At 37.9% G+C, this 23973-nt stretch overlaps 1 protein-coding gene across 2 annotated transcripts in view; it reads left to right on the forward strand.

The window, feature by feature from the left end:
- Window positions 1-23973, forward strand: part of IGSF11 (immunoglobulin superfamily member 11) — a 141016-nt gene that overhangs the window by 105145 nt on the left and 11898 nt on the right. For both annotated transcript variants that reach the window (XM_013982416.2, XM_021070331.1), the window contains exons 2-4: window positions 6323-6486; window positions 7910-8117; window positions 11664-11819. In XM_013982416.2, the coding sequence (XP_013837870.2) occupies window positions 6323-6486; window positions 7910-8117; window positions 11664-11819 (528 nt within the window). The remainder of the gene's footprint in view (window positions 1-6322; window positions 6487-7909; window positions 8118-11663; window positions 11820-23973) is intronic.

Consider the following 23973-nt stretch of genomic DNA (forward strand, 5'->3'; position numbering starts at 1 on the left):
TGTTGCATAGAAAAAGAGCATAATGGGCTTTTTTATGTTAAATTCTGTATGCATGAGACTGAGAGTAGAACAGATATATTTACAAATAAATTGAGTTCTTCTTGCTCAGTATTGGTTCTATTGGTAAAGAAGTGTCCCTTTATCCTAATTATAATACAAATAATAGTATCATTTGTTTTCAAAAATGCAGTCCATGAAAGAGTTGGGAATGGTAGAAAATACGCTCTATTGGCAGTCAGAAGAAATGGGTCCTAATCTTAAGACTTTGGCAAGTGTAGCTCTTTGGACTCTGGTGTTTTCATGTGCAAATTGAACTAGATCAATCAGGCAATATGTATTTATTGAGTTCTTATTGTGTGCTTTCAGTAATGGAGTTCTTTATGTACCTCACAATATTTGATGAAGTTGTCTTAAATAATCCCGCTGATGAAAGTATGATTACAAGTTTGAATGGTGTTTAGAATGAAAGGAACAGTGCTTTCTGAGACCCCGATCTTGACTGAGGGATCAGGAAAGGTTCTTCTGTGAGAAGGTAGCATTTAAGCTAATATGAAGAACGGGTAGGAGGTTAATAAGTAAAGAATTAGATGTGGAACCGAAAATCAGAAGAAAGACTTAAGATAGAACAAAGGCTCTGTTTTAACAAGTCAAGAGAAATTTAATTGGTAAAATGGATCATACTTGATCATGGATTGGTTTTGGGAGATGTTGAGAGAGTAGAAGGAATCAAGAAAGATTTCTAAATTTCTGACTTTTGTCCAACTGGATGGCTAGTTGGGCCATTCAGTAGCCTAAGGAACTCTAGAAAGGAGCCGCATATACAGAGGGTGCTGGTACAGAGGGGAAGATCAAGAGTTTGAACGTGGACAAGTTGACTTGCGATACCTCTGGGGTGGCTGTGTGGAGATGCCTGGAAGGCAGTTGGATGTAAGAGGAGAGGTTTTGGTTAGATAAATTTGGAGTCCCTTGGCCTGTATCTGAGAATTAAAGCCGTGATAGTGGATAAACTCTCTGCAGGGAGAGTTTAGAATAAGAAGAACAGGCATCCCTTTAGGACTGCCAACATTTAATAGCTGGGTAGAGAAGGGAGAAGAAGCAGAAGAGACTGAGAAGTATCCAGAGATATGGAAAGAAAACTAGAAGTAAATTATATCACTGAAGCTAAGAGAAAACCGATTTCAAGAAGGAACGAGGAATGGTCCTCTTTGTTAGATGCTACTGAGAGTCCAAGTGTGAATTCAAGAGTTTTGAATCCATCAGGAGGTCTCTGGAAAACCTCGAGAGAACTGTTGTTAAAAAGTAATGATAGCAGGAGTGGATTGAAGGCAGAATGGTGGAAGAGTCTGGAGAGAGTGAGTATAGACGCTCTTTCAAACAGGTTGATGGGCAAATGTCAGAGGGGCAGGCCCTGGAGGGAAGCATAGGGTGGGTGGAGGGAGGGAGGGACTTTGTTTTTAAGTGGAAATACCTGAATATGTTTAAATGCTGTCAGGGGTGCAGGGGGAGAGGCTGAGGCTACAAGAGAGGGGACAATCTGATAAGGTTACTAAGGAAGCTAAGAGGACAGAGTAGAAATGATGCTCGGATGAGGGGTTGGCATTCGATGAGGAGAGAGGAGGAAGAGGATGAGATAGATCAAAGCTGCCTTGTAGGCTGGGAAATAGAACGTTAAGGGAGTTTTCATCTGATGGCTTAATGTAAAAGTCCATACTGATTTATTATGTGATTGTTGGAGTTCCTGTCGTGGCTCAGCGGTGATGAATCCAGCTAGTATCCATGAGGAGGCAGGTTCAAATCCCTGGCCTCGCTCAGTGGGTTGGGGATCTTGCATTGTTGTGGCTGTGGCGTAGGCTGGCAGCTACAGCTCTGATTTAACCCCTAGCCTGGGAACTTCCATATGCTGCAGGTGCGGCCCTAAAAAGATGGAAAAAAAATATGTGATTGTATAATATAGTAGTAATGACAACAGCAAACATTTATAGACTGATTTTCTAAGCTTTATGTGTGGTCATTAAGTATATGTTCTCTGTAGAGAAACTGTCTGGATTTGAATCCAGGGCTTACCACTTTGTATGTGACCTAGAGCTGGTTTTTTTTTCTTCTCTGGGCCTTAATTTCTTATGTATATGAAATTATGTATGAGGTATAAGATACCTTGTAGTATTACATGAGTGTGTGTATGTGTATGTTTATATAGAGTGCTCAATGTGGACTTGCTATGTGGTCAGTGTGCCCTCTGTGTCAGCTGGCAGTAGTGACCGTGGAGTGGTCATCGTCAGCCGTCAGCCTTTTACCCTGGAGCTGCCCTCACATACGCTTCTGATGATGTGATGGTATTCTTAGCCCTAATTTACAAGAGCAGCAACAGAATCAGAAAGTAAGTGGCTTATTTGAGCCCACAGAGCTAAGTAGATGAAAGAGCTGGATTTCAAACTAGACCTATTCAGCTTCAAACCCATATTTTTACAAGTTCTGAAAGCAACATACCTGGAATATATCTTCTGCTGGTATCTCAGTGCTTGAGATTTCCAGCGTTAACCTCATGGGAAAATGTGAAGCCAATGGAGACACTCTTTCACAGCTTCTGCCACCCTGGGGGCCTGCCCTCTGCCGGCTGACCTGCTCCTTTTCTCTCAGCTCCCACTCCATCCTGCAAACCTACCCTTCCTTTATTGAAATCCTGCCACATTTGGTAGTTTCTCCATCTCCATCTTCATCTTTCATTCTTAGTTTATATTACCCTTTTTTTTTCTTTTTAAAACCTGTACCACAGATTGTGTGCATTCATCTTGAAATTATTGCATTGAGGGTGGGGGGTTGCATTATTTTGTACAGTTAGTTATAAGGGGTGCATGTTTCCTTCACTTCTTCCTCAGAGTATTAGCTGAAGCATGGAGTGAGGTAGGTTTTCTGCCAGTTTGGTTTCCACACTTACTTTTAAAAACATCTCCGTTGCATCTATCATAATCATTTTAACAAATACCCTCTCTTAATCCACTTCTACCCATGGGGTGGCTTGTTCCTGTCCTTGCCAAAGATAACATCTGCTTTCTCCCTTTTAACACCTGAGGTTCTTTCAGCTTACCTTTTTAAAACTTTGAGATTTTCCCTAATGTTATTCAACTTAGAGACTTTTCCTGATGCTATCAAGTACCTTATATTCTCCCACAGATAGCTCATCTTATGAAACATTTTATCCTGCAAATTTAACTCCTAAGAGCATCATCAGACTATATGTGAAGAACACGAAGTTCTATAGAAGGAAGGTGTTATGTATATTTATTTTTTAAATGAATTGGAATCATAACAGTATGCTATTTTGTTACTTTTTTGAGAGAATTGAGGTAATAACACTTCAAAATAAAACAGTTTGAGATACTGCCACCGACTTAATGTATTTTCATGTTCAGAATAACTTCTTTGTTGGATCCCTCTGACCTATTTTAATCTCCTGTTCCTCCCATATTGTTCTATAGTCCCAGGGGGTAGGCTTTCTTTTCAGAAGAGGTAACAATTGATTTTGACTTGCCAGGAATTAGCTCTGGTATGTTATTCTTTTCCTTTTTATTTTTTTTTTTGAATTTTATTTACTTATTTTTAAAAATAAATTTTATTGGAGTATAGTTGACTTAGAAAGTTGTGTTACTTTTAGGTGTACGGCAATGTAAATCAGTTACATGTATACATATGTTCATTTTTTTTCAGATTCTTTCCCCAAGTAGATTATTGCACAGTATTTTTCAGGTGCTTTCCCTAAATAGGTTATTACACAATATTGAGTAGATCACCCTGTGCTATAAAGTAGGTCCTTGTTAGCTATTTATTATATATATAGTAGTGTGTATATGTCGGTCCAGCTCCCTAATTTAGCCCTTCCACCCCGCATTTCTACTATGATAACCATGAATTTAGTTTCAAAATCTTTGAGTCTATTTCTGTTTTGTAAGTTCTTTTTTTAAATCATTTTTTTGTTAGATTCCATGTATTAGTGATCTTGTATGGTATTTGTCTTTCTGTATTTGACTTACTTCATTTAGTATAATTTCTGGGTCCATCTACATTGCTGTAAATGGCATTATTTCATTCTTTTTTGTGGGTGAATAATATTCCATTGTATATAGGTACCATATCTTCTTTATCAAGTCCCTCTGTTGATAGACATTTGGGCTGCTTCCATGTCTCGACAATTGGAAATAATGCTGCAATGAACATTGGGATGCATGAATTTTAGTATCAATATTGGGGTATAATTTACATTTCAAAGAACTCACCTCTTTAAAGTATGAAATCCAATTATTTTTAATAAATTTGTAGAGTTGTACAACCATCATAACAACCCAATTTTAGTTTTCTATTGCCCTTAAAGTTCCATTGCAACTATTTGCATCAATCCCTTATCCCTTCTCTCTAGCCCCATGCAACCACAGATTTACTTCTTGTCTCTATAGGTTTGCCTTTTCTGGACATTTCATTTAAATCGATTAGTACAGTATGTAGGTTTTCGAATCTGGCTTCTTTCACTTAGAAGAATGTTTTTGAAAGTCTCCTCCATGTTGTAACATGTATCAGTAACTTGTTGCTTTTCATTTCTCAGTATTATTTCATTGTATGGGTATACCACATTTTGTTTATCCATTCATCAATTGATGAATATTTTTATTATTTCATTTGGAGATATCATATCAGTAATGGTATTCTAAGCATTCATGGTCTCTGTGTGGGCATATATTTTCATTTTACTTGGGTAGATTCCTAGGAATGGAACTTCTGGTAAGTTTATGCTAAACTTTTTAAGAAAACAAACTATTGTCTGAAGTGGCTGTACCATTTTATATTTCCACCAGCAATGAATGAAGAGAATTCTAGTTTCTCTGCATCCTTGTCAGCACTTGGTTTTGTGTTAGCTATAGCCATTCCAATGTATGTGTGATGGTATCTTATGGTGGTTCTAATGTGCAGTTTCATAGTGAGTAATAGTGTTGAGCATGTTCCCATGTATTTATTATTAGCCTTTGTTAAAATATTTACTCAGATATTTTATTCATTTTAATAGTAGGTTGCTTGTCTTGTTATTTTTGAGTTGTAATTGTTAATGTATTGTATATACAACTCCTTTATCAGATATGTGGCTTACAAATATTCTTTCCCAGTCTATACCGTGGCTTTTTGCTTTCTTAATTGAGTCTTTTTAAGCACAAGAGTTTTTTTAAAAATTTTAATGAAGTATAATTTATTACTTTTTTTCTCTCACAGCTTATGGGCCTGGTGACATATCGAAGGACATATCTTTGGTGAACTCAAGGCCACAGAGATTTTCTTTTACATTTATTTCTAGAAGTTTTATAGTTTTAGTTCTTACATCTAGGTCTGCGATGTATTTGGAGTTGATTTTTGTGTATGCTGTGAGGCAAGGATCTGAGTTAAATTTTTTGCATAGTGATATTAAATTGCTCTAGTATCATTTGTTGAAAAGACTTTTTCTCTCATTTAATTGTTTTGTACCTTTGTTGAAAGGCAATTTACCATAAACACAGGGTTAATTTCAGAACTCTCAGTCCTGTGTCATTTGTCTGGTGCTCTGTCCTTATGCTAGTATTGTGCTGTCTTGATTGCTACAGCTGATTTATAGCAAATTTTGTAATCAGTGTGACTTCTCCCAGTTTGTTCTTCTGTTTCAATATTCTTTTGGCCATTCTAGTTCTTTGCCTTTTCACATGTCTTAGAAGTACTTTGTCAGTATCTACAAAAAGGCTGCTGCGATTCTGATTGGGATTGCTCTGCATCTGTACAGCAATTCGAGAGGATTGGCTTTTAACAATATCGAGTCTTCCAACCTATGAACATATCTGTCTGTCCATTATTTGGTCTTGATGTATTTCATTAGCATGTTATAGTTTTCTGGGTATATAGATCCTGCTCATATTTTGTTGGATTTCTATATAAGCATTTAATTTTACAGTGTGCTAGGTGTAATGATGCTTTAAAATGTTTTCAGTTTCTTATCCCCTGTCACCATTAAAGCTTTGTTCAAACCCTGTCAATTGAATTCTCCCAGTTTGTTTTTGAATCTGGCAAGTATGAGATAGTGTCTTACAAAATGGAATAGGTATTCTGTAATACTTTTCGTTTATAGTTTATAACATATAAAGGGATAAACAGTTTTTAGTATTTTGATACAGTGAATGGTCAGTAGTAGTTTAGTAAGACTGTCATGTCAGCCTATTTACATTGTCGATAATGTGAAACACACAAACCTTTTCCGAAGGAATTTGGTCTGTTAGGAAAGGGTGATCACATAACTTCCCTGTTCCTTCATCCTTAGGTGTTGCAGCTTCCCTGGAAGTCTCAGAGAGCCCTGGGAGTGTCCAAGTGGCCCGGGGTCAGACAGCAGTCCTGCCCTGTACGTTCACTACCAGTGCTGCCCTCATTAACCTCAATGTCATTTGGATGGTCATTCCTCTCTCCAATGCGAACCAACCTGAGCAGGTACTTCTGTTCCATCCTATGCTACCTCTGAAATTCTAATCTTTTCATAAAAGGTGGGTCAGAAAGCTTCTTGAGTTTGTATTTGCTTTCTAGAATAAGGTGATACTTCCGGCGTGCCTATGCTGTTTTAAGTGCTCCTTAAAATATTAGTCAACTGTCAGAAGAAGCTCTTCTCTTTGTAAAAGACTTTTTTTTTTTTTTTTAAAAGCAATTAACAGATGTCAAGGGAACTCCCCTATGGATTTTATTTAGGAACCTGGAATTTCATTAAAAGACATTGCTGACAGGAAATACCAAGGCAGAGAAAGCAAAGTGTATTTTGACAGGAAGGGGACTAGCACTAACACAAGTGGTTAGGGAGTACTTTTAAGGATAGTGATAATATTAAGTAACATTAGATAATAGCACTTGATTTATTTGGTTAATTGCACAAGTGTTTTAAAATAAAGCCAGGCACACTAGCCATCTCCCAAGAGTCTCAAATAAATTAGATGTGTGATAATACAAGTGCTATCTATTAAACTGTATCACTTAAAGGTAAAAGACCCATAACGTGTGATGCCCACTGTAGACAAAAATGCTCAGAAAATTAGTGAATTGTGACCATGACTATACTTTCATTCCCAAAGTTAGCTTATTTCTGTTATGAAGCTTTTCTGCCTCAGTAAGCCTTTTACTTTCTAAAATTATTTGATAAGCTAAGTTTTCTGATACGAAATTAAAATAGACATATTTAACAGTAAGTTCTATTTCTTTAATCCATGGAACTTTTATAATTAGGCTGAGACTTTGAGATCATTTTGTTTATCCTTATCATTTTAGGAGTCAGTGATAGAGGCAATGAAAGACTTGACCACAGTCACCTAAGCATTTGCAGGTAGAGCTTGAATGGAGCCAGGTACTTCACACTCAGCCCTAAGGGCTTTTTGCAACACCACTCTGAATCCTCTTCCAGGAATAGTTAACTTTGATAAGGAAACTAATATAAGGAAAGCAATGATGGACTTGTGACTTTTCTTCCTTTTTATGACATTCATTTATGGTCAGTCTATAACTGAGTGATCTGTCATTTTGTGACCTGTAAAAGCATGGGAATGGCAGTGCTAATTTTAACTTTTAGTTTTGGAATTAATTTTTTGAACTGGTAAAAGTATTTATGAACTGATAGTTAGGTATCATAAAATGCACTTTCTGCATTCTGATGCGTTAGGTAAGAATACGATGTCGCACCAGTTTGATGTGTAGGAATTTAGAACCCTGGATATCTATAGACAGGTGCTAAAATAAAAAGTTGGTGCCAACTCTAAGATTAGAAATAAAATTTTTCAGTGCTTGATAGAGCCTATTGTTTCCTAGGTAGTTATTGTTATGTGTGTAGAAAGAGATACAGTGGCCAATTTATTTATTTTTCTTTCCTTTGCAGGTCATTCTGTATCAAGGTGGACAGATGTTCGACGGTGCCGCCCGGTTCCATGGTAGGGTAGGATTTACAGGCACCATGCCAGCCACCAATGTCTCTATCTTCATTAACAACACTCAACTCTCAGATACAGGCACCTACCAGTGTTTGGTTAACAATCTTCCAGATAGAGGGGGCAGGAACATTGGGGTCACCGGCCTCACAGTTTTAGGTGAGTGACAGGAAATGTTAGCTTTACTTACGAATTTACTCTCAAGCATATTTCCCTCTGTCAGTTCAGTTCTTCTATACTCTGTCCGCTTGTGTGCTTTTCCTGTCCTCTCTCCTTTCAACCCTTTCTGAACTCTGCTTCTCCATGCCTCCTCTGCATAGATCTCCCCACTCTTTATCCCATTTCAGGGGACTCTCAAAAGCCTGCTTTTTAAATGACTTTTCCTGAAGGTGAGAGAGGTGATATAAAATAACATAGAAAGTGGCCTCTCACATTTTTTTTGGCTGTGCCCATGGCATTCTGGGGCTGGGGGTCAAACCTGCACCACAGCAGCAACCTGAGCCACAGTAATGACAACACCAGATCCTTAACCTGCTGAGCCACCAGGGAACTCTGTCTGCTCACTTTTCCTAAGTTTTCGCAGGATATGATTTATTGTTGAAAGGAAATTAAATCAAGAACAATTGGTTGTGAGTGGGAAGCAGGGGTTTTAGCACATCTGAGTCTGTTTACCACTGCTACGTATCTGTATAACACTGAGTAGGCCCATGATAGTTCTAAGCTTACGCCTCTTGTCTTGGCAGAATTTTAATAATAAAATGATTATTAAATAATCTTACTCTCAAAAGTATCCTTGAACAATAAATTATATGATAAATTTGGTCTTAATACTGAGACCAAATAGATTTAGCACCTTTTCCAAAGTTATGTAGACCATGAACAACAATAAAATTTAGATTAAAATGAGGTCTCTTTTCTCAAACCAATGTTCTCTCCTTTATACCATGCAGTTAGACTATCTCATGCTAAATTAAATTCATTCTCGGCATGTTTTATTTCTCAGTGCTGCCCCTGAAATAAAGAACTGCCTCCTAAATGGGTACTTGTGGCAGGAGTGACTAAATACAGTTCATTTGGGGAAACCGAGAGGTACTGAGAGAAGGCAGATGCTCTTGACTGTCCTCCCCCTGCTTAAGTCCCAAAATCTACTCTAGGATCCCTTGGCACATTCTCCCTGCTTCTCTTTCACTGTTGAGTCACCTGCGGATACCAGTGTAGGGGATCCTTGCAATTTTCCTTCTCTGGGCAAGAAAATGCTGTAGCCTTGCTGCCTTGTTCTCCTAGTCTTCAAACAGAATAAGATAACTCAGGAAAAGTGGGAGATTTCTGTCCTAGAACTGTTGTTCATTCAAATATATTAAACTGTATAGACTTTTTTTTTTTTTTTTTTCCAGCCGCCCCATGGCCTAAGGAGTTCCCCAGGCCAGGGATCTGATCTGAGCCACAGTTGTGACCTATGTCGCAGCTGCAGCTACACCATATCCCTAACACGCTGTGCCAGGTCAGGGATTGAACCTGCATCCCAGTGCTCCCAGGACACTGCCGATCCTGTTGCACCACCACCATGGTGATGCAACACAACAGGAACTCCAGAACTGTACAGACTTTCTTTTTGGCCACACCCATGGCATACAGCAGTTCCCAGGCTATGGGGTCGAATTGGAGCTATAGCTGCCAGCCTACACCACAGCCACAGCAATGTGGGATCTGAGCCACTTCTGTAACCACAGTCATGGCAACACTGGATCCTTATCCCACTGAGTGAGGCCAGGAATTGAACCTGAATCCTGATGGATACTAGTTGGGTTCATTACCACTGAGCCGCAATGGGAATCCCCAAAACTGTATAGACTTTTAAACACTCTGAGTACTAAACACAAAGTACTATTGGAATTTAATGTTACTTGGATGCTCACACCTGGAACTGAGCTAACGAGCTTCCCACATGATACACATTTGTTTATTTTTTCATTTTTTAAGGGAAGGAAAAAACCCTTTAATTTATCTTATAGTTAATGCTACCCTCAAATAATTATTTTGGGTTTTCCTTCATAGTGTCGCAGTGGCAATATTGAAGAGAGTAAATTGAAATTGGTTTATCCCATCATAGCAGTTAGGAGTCCTTGAGACTTTAGTCTTTCTACCTATACCCTGTCATTGTTCTCTCTTCCCTCACCTACTTTCTTTCCTGGTTCCTCTGTGTAGTGCATTCATTTTCCACTCATTCATTCATTTTTGCAAGGTGAAACACAGTTTATTGAAATGTCACCAGCATTACAAGTATATCACCACTTGGATATAACCTCTACTGCGTACTTTACCCAATATGAAAATCCAAACCCTGGGCTTAGATGGAAGAACTTCCATCTTCTTCCTTTAGTGTTCTTTTTTTAATGTAATTTTTTGTTTCACATCATTTGTGTTCTTGTGTCTTAATGATTATAAAATGTCCATTGCATTACCATCAAATAGTAGATACACTTAAACCTGACTCTAATTCCCCCCGTCATGACAGCAACTGATATAAAGTTGGTCTTTCTGGTTTTTGTTTGTAAAGTAACGAAGAACTTTGTTAAGATAATCTTAGCTGAGAGTAGCTGATAGGGTGAGTGGATGCTGTTCTTGAAAATATCTCCTTTACAAATAGGCTCTTTCATTAATCAAAAAAAAATTATTGCAGGGAGTTCCCATTGTGGTTCAGTGGGTGAAGAACCCGACTAGTATCCATGAGGAGGACAGGTTTGATCCCTGGCCTTGCTCAGTGGGTTAAGGATGTTGGTCTTGCTGCAAGCTGCAACATAGGTTGCAGATGTGGCTTGGATCTGACGTTGCTGTGGCTGTGGCCAGCAGCTGCAGCTCTGATTCAACCCCTAGCTTGGAAACTTCTTTATGCCACAGTTGTGGCCTTAAAAAAACCTGCAGTAACATATAATGGAATTTACCATCTTAGCCAATTTTTAAGTGAACAGTTCAGCAGTGTTTAATACATTCACCTTGTTGTACAACCAATCACCAGAACTCTCTTTGACTTAAAAGAATAAAACTCTACCCATTAAACATTTCTCCTCCTCTAGACTACTGGAAACCACTGTTCTGCTGCCTTTTTCTATAAATTTGACTACCCTTGGTACCTCATATAAGTGGGATCTTATATTATTTGTCTTTTTATAACCGACTTATTTCATTTAGCATTATGTCCTCAAGGTTCATCCATGTTGTAGCCTGTGACTTCTTTACTTATCAAAGCTAAATAACATTCCATTGTATGAATGTACCACATTTTGTTTATTCCTTCGTTTATCTATGGACATGAATTTTTTCCATTTTTTTAGCCATTGTGAATAATGCTGCTGTGAACATGTGTATCTTCAGAAATGCTTTTATAAAGCAATAAGTTGACATGAAGGATCCGAAGAATTCTTTGAATTTTTTGAAGGAAGCAGAGTGAAACCAGAATCATAAAATAACTTGAAAATATAAGCAGAGGGTATAGCCCCCTTTACATATTTGTTCCCTGCCAGCTGAAATTTTAGGTCCTGCACCTGTGGCCTAGTCCCGATTCACTGCCTTCACTCCCGAGCTAGTGTCCTGGTCTGTGGTCCCCAGTGTTATCTGAGGCCCCGGGGTGCTGGATGTTGATGTCTCCACCATCACCAGTTGGCTCATAGTAAATGTGTACCTTACTCCTTCTTCTTCCTGCTCTAGTTCCCCCTTCTGCCCCACACTGCCAGATCCAAGGGTCCCAGGACATCGGCAGCGACGTCATCCTGCTCTGTAGCTCAGAGGAAGGCATTCCTCGACCCACTTACCTTTGGGAAAAGTTAGACAACACCCTCAAACTACCTCCAACAGCCACTCAGGGTAGGTATGGCATTGATTTGCTCATTTAGTTCTTTATCATGAAAAATTCTGATTCTCAGGCTCACAAAGTAATTCACTTTAATAGCTTTTGAAAAATAGCATACTAGATTGGTAACTGCTAAAAAAAGCCAGCTGGATCATTTTGTGTTTTCAACTTTAAAAATATTTTCTTTCATCTTTTCATTGCTGCCCTTTATGAAATGTAACTTAACCAGTGGTAACTGTATATGGAAATTCAGTTCCTTTACAGTACAGATTTAAAATAGCTAATTGATCGTTTCTTTGTATCATTAACTGTAAGATAATCCTTGAAGTTTATCACCGAGAATTCACTCTCTACTTAAGAAACAGCTGCCTAATTTAGTATAAGCATCAGCATGGTCATGAGAGGGTTAATCATCCTATTTCAGCTTCAAGTCTAATTAGAGGAGCAAGATGGGAAAGAGAACAGGAAAAGGCCTCAGATCATGGGAGATCCAGGAGTTGATCACACCAGACAGGTAAAGATGGAGGAGGCATGAGTATCACTGATGGTTTTCTGTATGTAAATCCAGCTGCTTAAATTTGATGTTAAAGGAAATACCCTTGAAAAATTGAGGAACATTTATGAGATAAAATGAGGGAGACTATAGAATTACATGTCTAACCTTCTATTTCAAGAAAACTTTTAGCAGCCTGTGTGCTGTATCATCTCTGATACAGAGCATGTCTCTTCTAGCCTTCTCAGGGCAGATTTAAGATGTTAATGTAAGGAGCTGGCAGTTCATGGAGGGGTCCCAGACAGCCTTACTTATGCCTGATGGGTCGGAATCCTACTGATGGTATATACCTGTCATGAGAAAGAAAGTCCCGAGTTGTATGGCGAGGTAGACGTTAAGGAATAAGGACCAAAGCTTTTAAGTTTCCTTTAAGAATCTGCACAGAAACTTATAATGGCTCTTCCCCTCACCTTTTAATTAACCCGGCCCCAAATTAGTTATTTAAAAAACTTCTTTTCAACATAATCACATTTTAGATTACTCTAATAATGATTACTGCAGTACTTTTGTTCCCTACTGATTGTTCATTATTAAATGTTTTAGCCACACTGTGGGTGAAGTAGCTTTTTATTTTTGGTGGACTAACCTATTAATCTCACTGTTGCAAGTAGCATGTTTTAAATAGCTCTTGCCTTGAAATCCTGAAATCCATATTCAAATTCTAAATTTTCCAGTAGCTATTTCTGTAACAGTTTACCTCTTTGGGCCTGGGCTTTTTTTTTTTTTTTTAAGAAGGGGATTTAACAATATCATCTCCAGGGTCCTCTATATCAGTATTAAGATTATACTATATGATTTATGGAGCTCCTACTGTGGCACAGTGGGTTAAGGATCTGGCATTGTTTCTTTAGTGGCTCAGATTCAGTCCCTGGCCTGGGAACTTCCATGTGCCATGGGTGCAGTCCAAAAAAAAAATTAGATGATTTATAACATTTCTTTGAAATATCAGGCTGAGTTTAGAATTACAAATGAAAGTTTAAAAATGGATGTATGTAAGTTGCAAAATATCTGTAGAAAGAGTCTCCGATACCTCTTTCTTTCTGGATAAATATGTATGAATCAAATTTCTTGGTATCTTCTTTGTAACTTCAGTATTCTGTGGTACTTTGGGTAGAAAAGTGAACTTAAATGCCAAAGATGAAAACCTTTGTATTTTATAATTCAAATTCTGGATTGGTTATCAGAATTACTTTGAATAACTATATCTATCATAGTAATAATGTGCATTAAAGGAGTCAGATTTTTAACTTAAATTTACCTCTTGATGTCTATATTAGTAAAGTAGATCTCAAAGTAGTGTATAATCCCAAAATAACAGAATTTTATTTTCAGAATATTTACTTTACTAATGTGTATGCATTTGCTTGATATAAATTCAGGATGCATTCTCTAAGAAAAGAATAATTGGCAACAGGGGAGGATGCCCCAGAAGTCTGATTAGTGGCAGGGGCATGATATTTGGGGATTAGAATTGTCCTTGTACATAGGGGTCAGCTCAAAATAGCTCCTTCTGGCCTACTCTGGGACAATTTGAGCATTTAAATAAATATGTAATCCATTGAATAAAATGAGAATCCCTGAATCCCTACTGATAAACATACGTAACCGGGGAGAAGGGAAAGCATTTTCTTACAGTAGAATGCCTAGTGATGTACATAGAAGGAATGATGGAGTTAAAAAATCATCTCTGATGTCAAAATAGCAGGCAAACGTTTGATGAGGAGCAAGGTATTTACCTAGTTCCAAAGTATTTCCCTACAAATAACTTAATAATTTCAGAGAAAAACATAGTAACTTTATAGTGGAGAGACCTGGTGGATACCGCTTGAACCACATAACCACTGTTGTGACAGACTGGTATCTGGTGCCTCCTGTCGTATGCACTGAGGAGGACACAAGCATCATTGCCGTGGTGTTACTGTCCAAAAAACATCACCTAAGCCCCATCATGTGGAAACATCCAGCAATCAAAGGTGAAGACAAACTGTTTCCGACTGAGAGACTGAGGAATTAAAACAACTAAATACAATACAGAGATTAGAATCTGGATGGGGGAAGACAGAGATATAAGGGACATTATTGAGTCAGTTGATGAAATCTGAGTATAAGTCGAGTGAGATAGTACTATGATTATGCAAAAAATGTCTTTGTTCTTAGAAAGTACTAAGTTCTTAGTGGTAAAAAGGCACTATGTCTTCAACTTGCTCTTAAATGGTTCAAGGAAAATACTTCTGTTTGTACTGAGAAAATGATAACCTAATAGAGAAAAAAATATATAAATGTTGAATCTGAGTAAATGATAATGATGCACAAAGAATTCCTTGTATTCTTGCAGCTTTTCTATAAGCTTAAAATTATGTTGCAATAGGAGTTCCCATTGTGGTGCAGTGGAAACAAATCTGACTAGTAACCATGAGATTGTGGGTTTGATTCCTGGCCATGCTCAGTGGGTTAAGGATCTGGTGTTGCTGTGAACTGTGGTGGAGGTCGCAGATGTGGCTCAGATCCCGCATTGCTATGGCTGTGGTGTAGGCTGGTGGTTATAGCTCTGATTTGACCCCTAGCCTGGTAACCTCACATGCTGCAGGTGTGGCCCTAAAAAAGCAGAAAAAAAAAAAGATTATGTTGCAATAAAAGTTATCAAAAAGTTGTCCTCATATAGTTCATATGTGGTTACTAAATTAAAGCCTTAGTAAATTTAGAGCCAGCATCCTATGGAAGTATACCTCATTTTCATACAGAGGAATAACAAAGTGAATTTAATATTGTCCTTTTGGTGTGTAACACTAAATTCTAAGTAAAAACTATATTTGATGGGTAGTTATTTGAAACAAAATGTAGGAGTTTGGCCTGTGTTTCATTAGACTTGTACAGTTGGCCCACATCTCATTAAGTGGAAACATGATGCATGAGACAGTTCACCAAGCTCTGCATCAGTGGTTCTCAACCAGGGACGGTTTCCTTTGGCAGTAAGTCTGGAGATACTTAAGTATGAATAAGTCTAGAGATACTTTTGGTTGGCACAGCTGGGAGAAAGGTGGTATAAGTAGATAGTAGGTAGAGGCCAGGGATGCTGCTAAACATCCTATAATGTACAGGACAGCCCCACAGCAAAGAATCATCCAGCCTGTAATAGCAGTAAGTGAATTATACACTAACAGATTTTCAAACATTAAAACATCCTGGCATTTTTGAAATCAAATCTGATTTTTTTTTAGGTAAATTGCTCTATTTGATATGCTAATATTTTAATAGAATTTTTTCATCTGCGATCATAATTGAAAACGGCCCAGGATTTTTGTTTTCTGTTGTCCTTGGTTGAGTTTTAGTATCAGATTATATAATATCCTTTTAAAATGAGTTGGGCAGCTCTTTCTCTTTTTCTTTTCTTTGAAGCAGTATGAATAAGATGGAGGTTATCTGATGATTTTGTAGAATTTCTTGTAAAAGCTTTGCTTGCTCTTGCGGTTTTTTGGTAGATTTTAGATTACTGATTCAATTTGTCTAATGGGTGTAGGTTTATTTAGATTTTTCTTTACCTTTTTTATTTTATGGGAAATTTCTCTTTTGTCTCAGTTTATGCATATTGGCATCAAATTGTTCATAGTATTCTCTAAGTGAAAACAGAAGCGTGTATTTAAGAGTGCAGGTTCTAGAGTCAGAGGATGTGGTTTGGAATTCCAGCTCCAGGAATCACGGGCTATGTGACCCTGTACCTTAGTTTTTTACATGTAAAATGGAGATAGTAACAGTAACTGCCCCAAAGGGTTGGAATAAAGATTAAATGGAAGCACACGTAAAACATTTAGTAGAACAGCATCTGGCGTGTATAAGCAGTTAATAAGTATTAGCATTTATATTATCATTAGTATTATTATTCCTTTGTGAATTTTAAAATTCTCTGCATTTGGAGTTCCCATTGTGGCTTAGTGGTAATCAGCCTGACTAGTATCCATAAAGACACGGGTTCTAACCCTGGCCTTGCTCAGTGGATTAAGGATCCAGCATTGCCATCATCTGTGGTGTAGGTTGTAGAATTGGCTGAGATCTGATGTTGCTGTGGCTGAGGCGTGGGCTGGCAACTACAGCTCTGACTCATCCCTAGCCTGGGAATTTCCATATGCCATGGGTGCAACCCTAAAAAGACAGACCAAAAAAAAAAAAGTTTTCTTCATTTACACCCTTTTCATTCCTAATTCTGTTTGTCCTTTTTATCTTTATGTTTTTGATCAGTCCTGCCTAAACCAAGCTTTTGATTTTATTTATCTTCTTATATATATGTTTTAATTTCTGTTCTTCATCTGTTCATTAAACAGATATTTATTGGACACCTACTAGGTTCCAGACACTGTTCTAGGGGTTGGAGATACATCAGTGAACAGAAATCATTCCGCTGTAGAGCTTATATTCTAGTGGGTGGAGGTTGAACATAATAAATCCGTAAGTTGTAGAGATGCTTACAAAGTGATAAATTCATTGGGGAAAAAATAGATAAAGGTACAATGGATTAGTTGAGGCACAAGGAGCTGAAATTTGAAAAAGGTTCTTAAGGTAAAGCTCATTGAGAAGATGATATTCCAGCAAAGATTTGAAGATGATAAAGGAATGAGGCATGTGGATGGGGGTGGGTGGAGAGCATTTTGGGCAGAGGGAACAGCTATATGGAGGCCCTGAGGCAGTGTGCTTGGTGTTTCAGATGGACAGCAAAGACGCCAGTGTGTTTGGCGTGGAGTGAGCAAAGCAGAGAATCGTTGGAGCTGTTATGTCCACGTACAGCAGCTAGGATGGAGATATATATTTTTAAAATGTATATTTGTTAATTGTGTTATTCAAATATTGTATATCTTTACCAATATTTTATCTATTTCAGCTAGTATTTTATGAGAGAGATTTGTTTAAAAATCACATAGTAGGATTGTGGATTGGTTATTTAAGCCTTTTTTTAACTTACCTTGAGCTTCTGTCATGTGCTTATAGATTGCTATATCTCACTGATTCTCTAAGTTTAATATACATTTTTTTAGAGCCACACCTATGGCATGTGGAAGTTCCCAGGCTAAGGGTTGAATTGGAGCTATAGTTGCCAGCCTACTCCACAGCCACAGGAAGGTGGGATCTGAGCCACATCTGCAACCTACACCACAGCTCATGGCAACACCAGATCCCTAACCCACTGAGCAGGGTCAGAGATCCACATGCTCATGGATACTAGTTGGGTTTGTTACCACCAAGCCACAATGGGAACTCCTAATATGTGTTTTTGTATTATTCACTGTTATTAAAATCCCTGTAGTTGCTTTCTTTGGTTAATTCTTAGTTATGTTTCTCTTTTATGGTTCATTTACTCTCAGGTTTCCATGCTTTATGTTGTAGGTGTTTATCTTGTAAATAGCATGTCTGGACCTAGTTTGGTTTCCAGTCTACAATCTGAGAGCACTTTTACTTTGATTGATTGAACTCATTTATATTGCTTGTGACCATGGATATACATAAATTAATTAATTTTTTTTTGACCATACTCACAGCATATGGAAGTTCCTGGGCCAGGGATCAAATCCAAGCCACAGCTGTGGCAATGCCAGATCCTTAACCCCCTGTGCTGGGCTGGGGATTGAACCCACACCTCTGCAGCCACCCAAGCTGCTGCAGAGACAACACTGGATCCTAACCTGCTGTGCCACAGTGGGAACTCCAATTCCTTCCTTCCTTTCCTTCTTTCTTTCTTTCTTTCTTTCTTTCTTTCTTTCTTTCTTTCTTTCTTTCTTTCTCTCTTTCTTTCTTTCTTTCTTTCTCTTTCCTTCTTCTTTTCAGAATTAAAATGTCATATTTATTTTTATTGGAAAACAGTGACAGTTGAGACAGAGTTCAGATATCTTTGGTTAACTGAAGAGAGACCTTGAGAATTTCACGAAAAACTCACTCTTTTGAGATAAAGTAGAATTAACTTAATGGAAGTGTAACCACGGGTTAACCTGCCTATGAATTATACCTACAGGAGCCTTCGGAGTAAAGCTTTTTGGAATAAGCCCTGAAATATGCTTATAATACATATCAAACCCTTTGTGAACCTGAAAGAGCTATCATGCTTTTATTATTTATTTTTTAATCAAAGTAAAGATATTTTTCTGGTTTATACTTTTGGAGCCATCTGAAATTTCCTTCAAGAACAGTGTTTTTAAAAAATAAAATGTTAACACTACAAAGTTCTAGAAGGTGTTTGTGGAATGATTCAGCAGGGTTAGTCTAGAACTCTTAAATTAGCAAGGGTTCTAGCTGTATGAGTATTGCACGCAGTCTTTGCGTCTCTATGAAGGGATAAAATGGCATGTGTGCTAATAGATGATGACAGATTGTGGGTGGCAGAGGGAGGGCTCCTCCTAAGCCCATGAGTTTGTTGTCACATGGTAAGGATAGTTAGGGCTGCAAATGGGATCAAGGTTGCTAGTCAGCTGACTGAAAGATGGGGAGGTGATCTGAGACTTCCTTCTCTCCTTCCTTACTTCCTTCTTTCCCTCCCTCATGGATCCTAGACAGATTTGTTTCCGCTGAGCTACGATGGGAGCTCCCATTTCAGTGTTCTTTATAAATTGTACATTATTCCTTCATGGTTCCTAAGGATTCTTCTGTTGTCCTCATCCTTTCCTAATTTAATATGGTGAAGAGAGATGATTAACTGCTTGCTTGAGAACTCTGTGCAAAACTTGGTGTGGAGATAATAAATGGAGCATTCTAACTATCACTGAAGCCCAACACTATTGTGGGATAGGGGAAAAGATTGAGGCCCAGAGAGGATACCAGGTCTGCTTAAAGTCCAATGATTGAAAGCACTCCTATTCTCCTGCCAGCTGGAAGTCTCAGGAATCTTGGTCCTCTTTCTTGAACTCCCACTGCCAATCCCTTCCCAGTGAGAGTGGTTCCATTACTCTCTCACAGGCAGCAGAAAATTTTTTTCAGCCACTTATGTTGTAGAATAAATAGGTGCTTATTTCTTCTTGATCCAGATGTTATTCTGAATGAAGAAAGGTTTCCCCTTTGCTTTATCCTCAGACATAAAGAAACTGTTTCCATTCAGTGTTCAGTTCTCCCTCTTCTGAAAAAAATTAAATATGAATGAATATCATAAGTATATTCATTTGTTTATATAATTGCCCATTCTTTAAATATTTGTTTGTGTTTAGGTTCACACACACAGACACAGCCTTTATTCTGTGCAACTACTTCAGGGTAGAGTGTTGGGAAACATAGAGAAATGTAAAGAGACATATCTCCATTCTAGAGGCAGATATAAAGAGATAACTATAGTGCTGCATATTTAACACTATAAAAATGTTTATAGTGCTATAAAATTAAAAAGATGAGAGTATTAGTTTTCCCTGAAGAGTCTAAGAAGGACTTTATAAGGAAAACAGTTCCTGAATGAAAAAGATCTTAAAGGATGAGTAAAAGTTTTATCAGGTAAAAGGGTAGTCATCGATACAGAGACTCATGCATGCAAAATCTTGCAAGTGTAAAAGTTTGACTATTTTGTATTGAAGTACAGTTGATTTACAGTGTTATGTTAGTTTCAGGTATCCAACATAGTGATTTGATATTTTTATAGATTACATTCCGTTTAAGGTTGTTATAATATACTGGCTACATTCCCTGTGTCGTACATCACATAATTATGTCTTATTTATTTTATACCTAGTATTTTGAATCTCTTAATCTCGTCTAACTTTCCCTCTTCCCTACCACTCTCCCCCTGGTAACCCACTAGTTTGTTCTCTTTATCTATGAGTCTGTTTCTATTTTGTTACATTCATTCATTTGTTTTATTTTTTACATTCCACATATAAGTGAAAACATAAAGTTTTCGTATCTCTGTGACTAATCTCACTAAGTATAATACCCTCCTGGACCATCTATGTTGTTGCAGATGAAAGAATTTCATTCTTTTTAATGGCTGAGTAATATTCCATTGTGTGTGTGTTGTTCCATTCATCTGTTGATGGACATTTAGGTTGCTTCCATATTTTGGCTATTGTAAACAATGTTGCTATGAACATTGGGGTGCATGTATTTTTTTGAATTTATGTTTTCATTTTCTTTGAATATTTACCCAGCATTAGAATGACCGGATCATATGGTAGTTCTATTTTGAGTTTTTTGAGGAGCCTCCATACTGTTTTCTGTAGTAGGTATAAAAATTTACATTTCCACTAACAGTATACAGGGTGCCTTTTTCTCTGTATCCTTGTCAACATTTATTATTTGTTGTCTTTTTTACAATAGCTATCTGACAGGTATGAGGTGATAGCTCATTGTGCTTTTGATTTGCATTTCCCTGCTGACTAGCAAAGTTGAACTTCTTTTCATGTGCCTGTTGGCCATCTGTATGTCTTCTTTGGAAAAATGTCTAGTCTGGTCTTCTGCCTAGTTTTTAATTAGGTTGTTGGCTTTTTTAGTATTGAGATGCATAAGCTATTTATATATTTTGGATATTAACCCATTACCAGACATAGCATTTGCAGGTATCTTTTTCCATTCAGTAGTTTTTTCATTTTATCTGTGGTTTCCTTCACTATGTAAAAGCTTTTAAGTTTAATTAGATCCCATTTGTTTATTTTTGCTTTTGTTTCCATTGCCCAAGGAGATAGATCCAAAAAAATGTTGTTAAGACTTATGTAAAAGTGTATTGCCTTTGTTTTAAGAGTTTTATGGTTTTCAGTTTTACATTTACATCTTTAATTCATGTTGAATTTATTTTTGTATGTATAGTTTGAGAAAATGTTCTAATTTTATTCTTTTACATGTAGCTGTCCAGTTTTCCCAGCATCACTCATTGAAGTGACTTATTCTAATTGTATATTTTGTCTCCTTTGTTGTAGATTAATTGACCCATACATGCATGGGATTATTTCTGGGTTCTCTATTTCATTTATCTATGTGTCAGTATTTTGTGCCACTACCATACTGTTTTGCTATGGTAGCTTTGTAGTCTTGTCTGAAATCAGGGAGGATTATACCTCCAGCTTTGCGGTTTTTTTCTCCTTAAGATTGCTTTGACTATTCAGAGTCTTTGGTGGTTCCATATAAATTTTAGGATTATTTGTTTAAGTGCTGTGAAAAGTGTCATAGCTATTTCGATAGGGATTGCATTAAATCTGTAGTTTACTTTGGGTAGTATGGACATTTTACAATATTAGTTCTTCCAATCCATCAACCTGGGATATTTTTCCATATCTTTTGTGTCATCTTTAGTTTCCTTCATCATTACATTATAGTTTTCTGATTATAGGTCTTTCATCTCTTTGGATAAGTTTACACCTAGGTATTTGATTTTTTTGCTGCAGATGTAAGTGGGATTGTTTTCATGTTTTCTTTTTCTGATAGTTAATTATTGGTGTATAGAAAGGAAGCAGATCTCTGTGTGTTGATTTTGTATCATGCAGCTTGATGAAATTCACTTGTCTTTTAACTTTTGCCATTTTAGTTATGTTATATCTTGGTGTGAGTCTCTTAGGATTCTTCTTGTTTGGGACTCTCTATGCTTCCTGTACTTGTATATCTGTTTCTTTTTTCAAGTTAAGGAGGTTTTCAGTTGTAATTTCATCAAATACATTTTCTATCTCTTTTTCTCTCATTTCTGGGATCCCTATAGTACAGTTTATTTAGTATACTTGATGTTGTCCTTGAGGTCCCTTAAGTATTCTCATTTTTAAAATTTGTTTTTCTTTTTGCTGTTCTGATTGGGTGATTTCCATTATTGTGTCTTCCAAATCACTTATGTGTTCTTCTCTATCACTTTATCTGCTGTTGCTTTCCTCTAGTATATTTTTCTTTTCAGTTACTATATTCTTCTGCTGTGTCATGTTCTTTTACATATTTTCTAGTTCTTTATTAAGCTTTCACTATGTTCATCTATTCTTTTACCAACTTCAGTTAGCATTTATTATTATTGCTTTGAACTAGTTATCAGGTAAATTATTTATCTCTGTTTCATTAGGATTTTTTCCAGGTTTTTCTTGTTCTTTAGTTTGAAACATATTCCTTTTTCTTCTTATTTTACTTAACTTTCTCTGTCTTTATGAAACTAGATGAAATAGTCACCTATTCCAGTCTTGAAAGTGTGTCCTTGTGTGGGAATGTCCCTGTACAGTCTGTGTGTGCCCAGTGGCTTTGGTGGGAGAGCTGCCTCTTCACCTTGGTTTGCTGGCAGCTGTCAGCTTGATGGAAGGTAGAGCTGGAGATGGAGGGGCTAGAACCAGAGCCACGTGTGAGGTGGAGCTTCTCCCGTGCTCAGTGGCCATCACTAACCTCTTAGGGTGGGATAAGGGCTACAAAGGCTGGAGCAGATGTGCTGGAAGTCTCAACCTTGGTTTGGGGTATATCTAGGACCTGAAGGTGTTTAAGACTGCACTCTTTGCTGCTTTCACTTTTTCCTCACTGTGAACACCTTGGTTAGAGGCTGGGTTGGGGCTAGAGGTATTGGTTCCACACTAATGGGCTGGCTTCCTCCCAGGTGTGTGCAGAACACATGCTCATGGGATGTCAGTCTCTGCCCTGAGTGTGTGTACCAGAGCATTAATTGAAAATGGCTGTCTTTGCCCTGGTCAGAGGCAGGGCTGGGGTCAGAGCAAGTTCTTTTCTCTCAAAGTGTGTGCATGATTGTTGGCAATAGCAGCCTCTGCCTTAGTGGAGAACAAGTCTGGAACAAGAGTGGCTGGAGCAGGCAGCTGCTGCTGGGTGGGGAGCATGCTGGGGTGTTCCTGGCAGGCTGGCCAGAGCCCCATGCAGCTTCCAGTCTGCTGCCTTTACGCTGTGACTGGGAGCAAGCAAGCTTGTGCACATGCTCTTCAAGAGTAGAGTCTTGGTTTCTTACGGCTCTCTGGTTAACCCCACTGGCTTTCACACCAGCTAAGGGGGCTCATTTTCCTGGTGTTGTGTCCCAGAGCTGGGCTGCCTAATATGTGGCTCAAACCCCTTGTTCCCCATGGAGGATCCTGAGCCTGTGGTACTCCTTCTCTTCTGTGTCCCCTGCTAGAGATAAGGGTCCTGAGAAGATTTCTTCTCCTCCCTTCCTCCCAGACTCTGTGGCTCTTTCTTTACAGCCTTGCATGTAGAAGAGTCATCTTGCTAATCCCCAGGTTGATTTCAGTGAGATTTATTCTCTATGTAGTTGTAGTTTTGATGTGTTTCTGAGTGGGTGAACCCAGGCCTCCTACTCTACTGTCTTGATCCCACACACGCTAACAATTTTGACATTTTAAAATGAGAAGATCTATGAAGCTGACATGAAGATTTATGGAGGTTTGGCCAGAGAGGAGGTTGGCAGGTTCAGTCTAGATTGTGAAAGTCATTGTATAACATTCAAGGAATTTGGATATTATATTTGAGACTGTGGGTATTGACTAGCCTTAAAAGCCAAGATCTCAGGCCCAAAGCCAAGTCCACCAGAGTGGCTGTAGGCTAAGCCTAGAGTCCCTGCAGGTCAAACATTTATCTTAACCTGCTTTGCCTGGGTGGGTCTTCAGCCTTTCTCTATCCCCACAGGAGCTGACAGGTGAAAATAATAGACTTTATTTAAAAAAATATGTATATGTGTTTGGAAGATATCCAGATCTGTATTTTAG

The sequence above is a fragment of the Sus scrofa genome, chromosome 13, assembly GCF_000003025.6.
Source record: "Sus scrofa isolate TJ Tabasco breed Duroc chromosome 13, Sscrofa11.1, whole genome shotgun sequence".
In the NCBI taxonomy this organism is placed as follows: Eukaryota; Metazoa; Chordata; class Mammalia; order Artiodactyla; family Suidae; genus Sus; species Sus scrofa.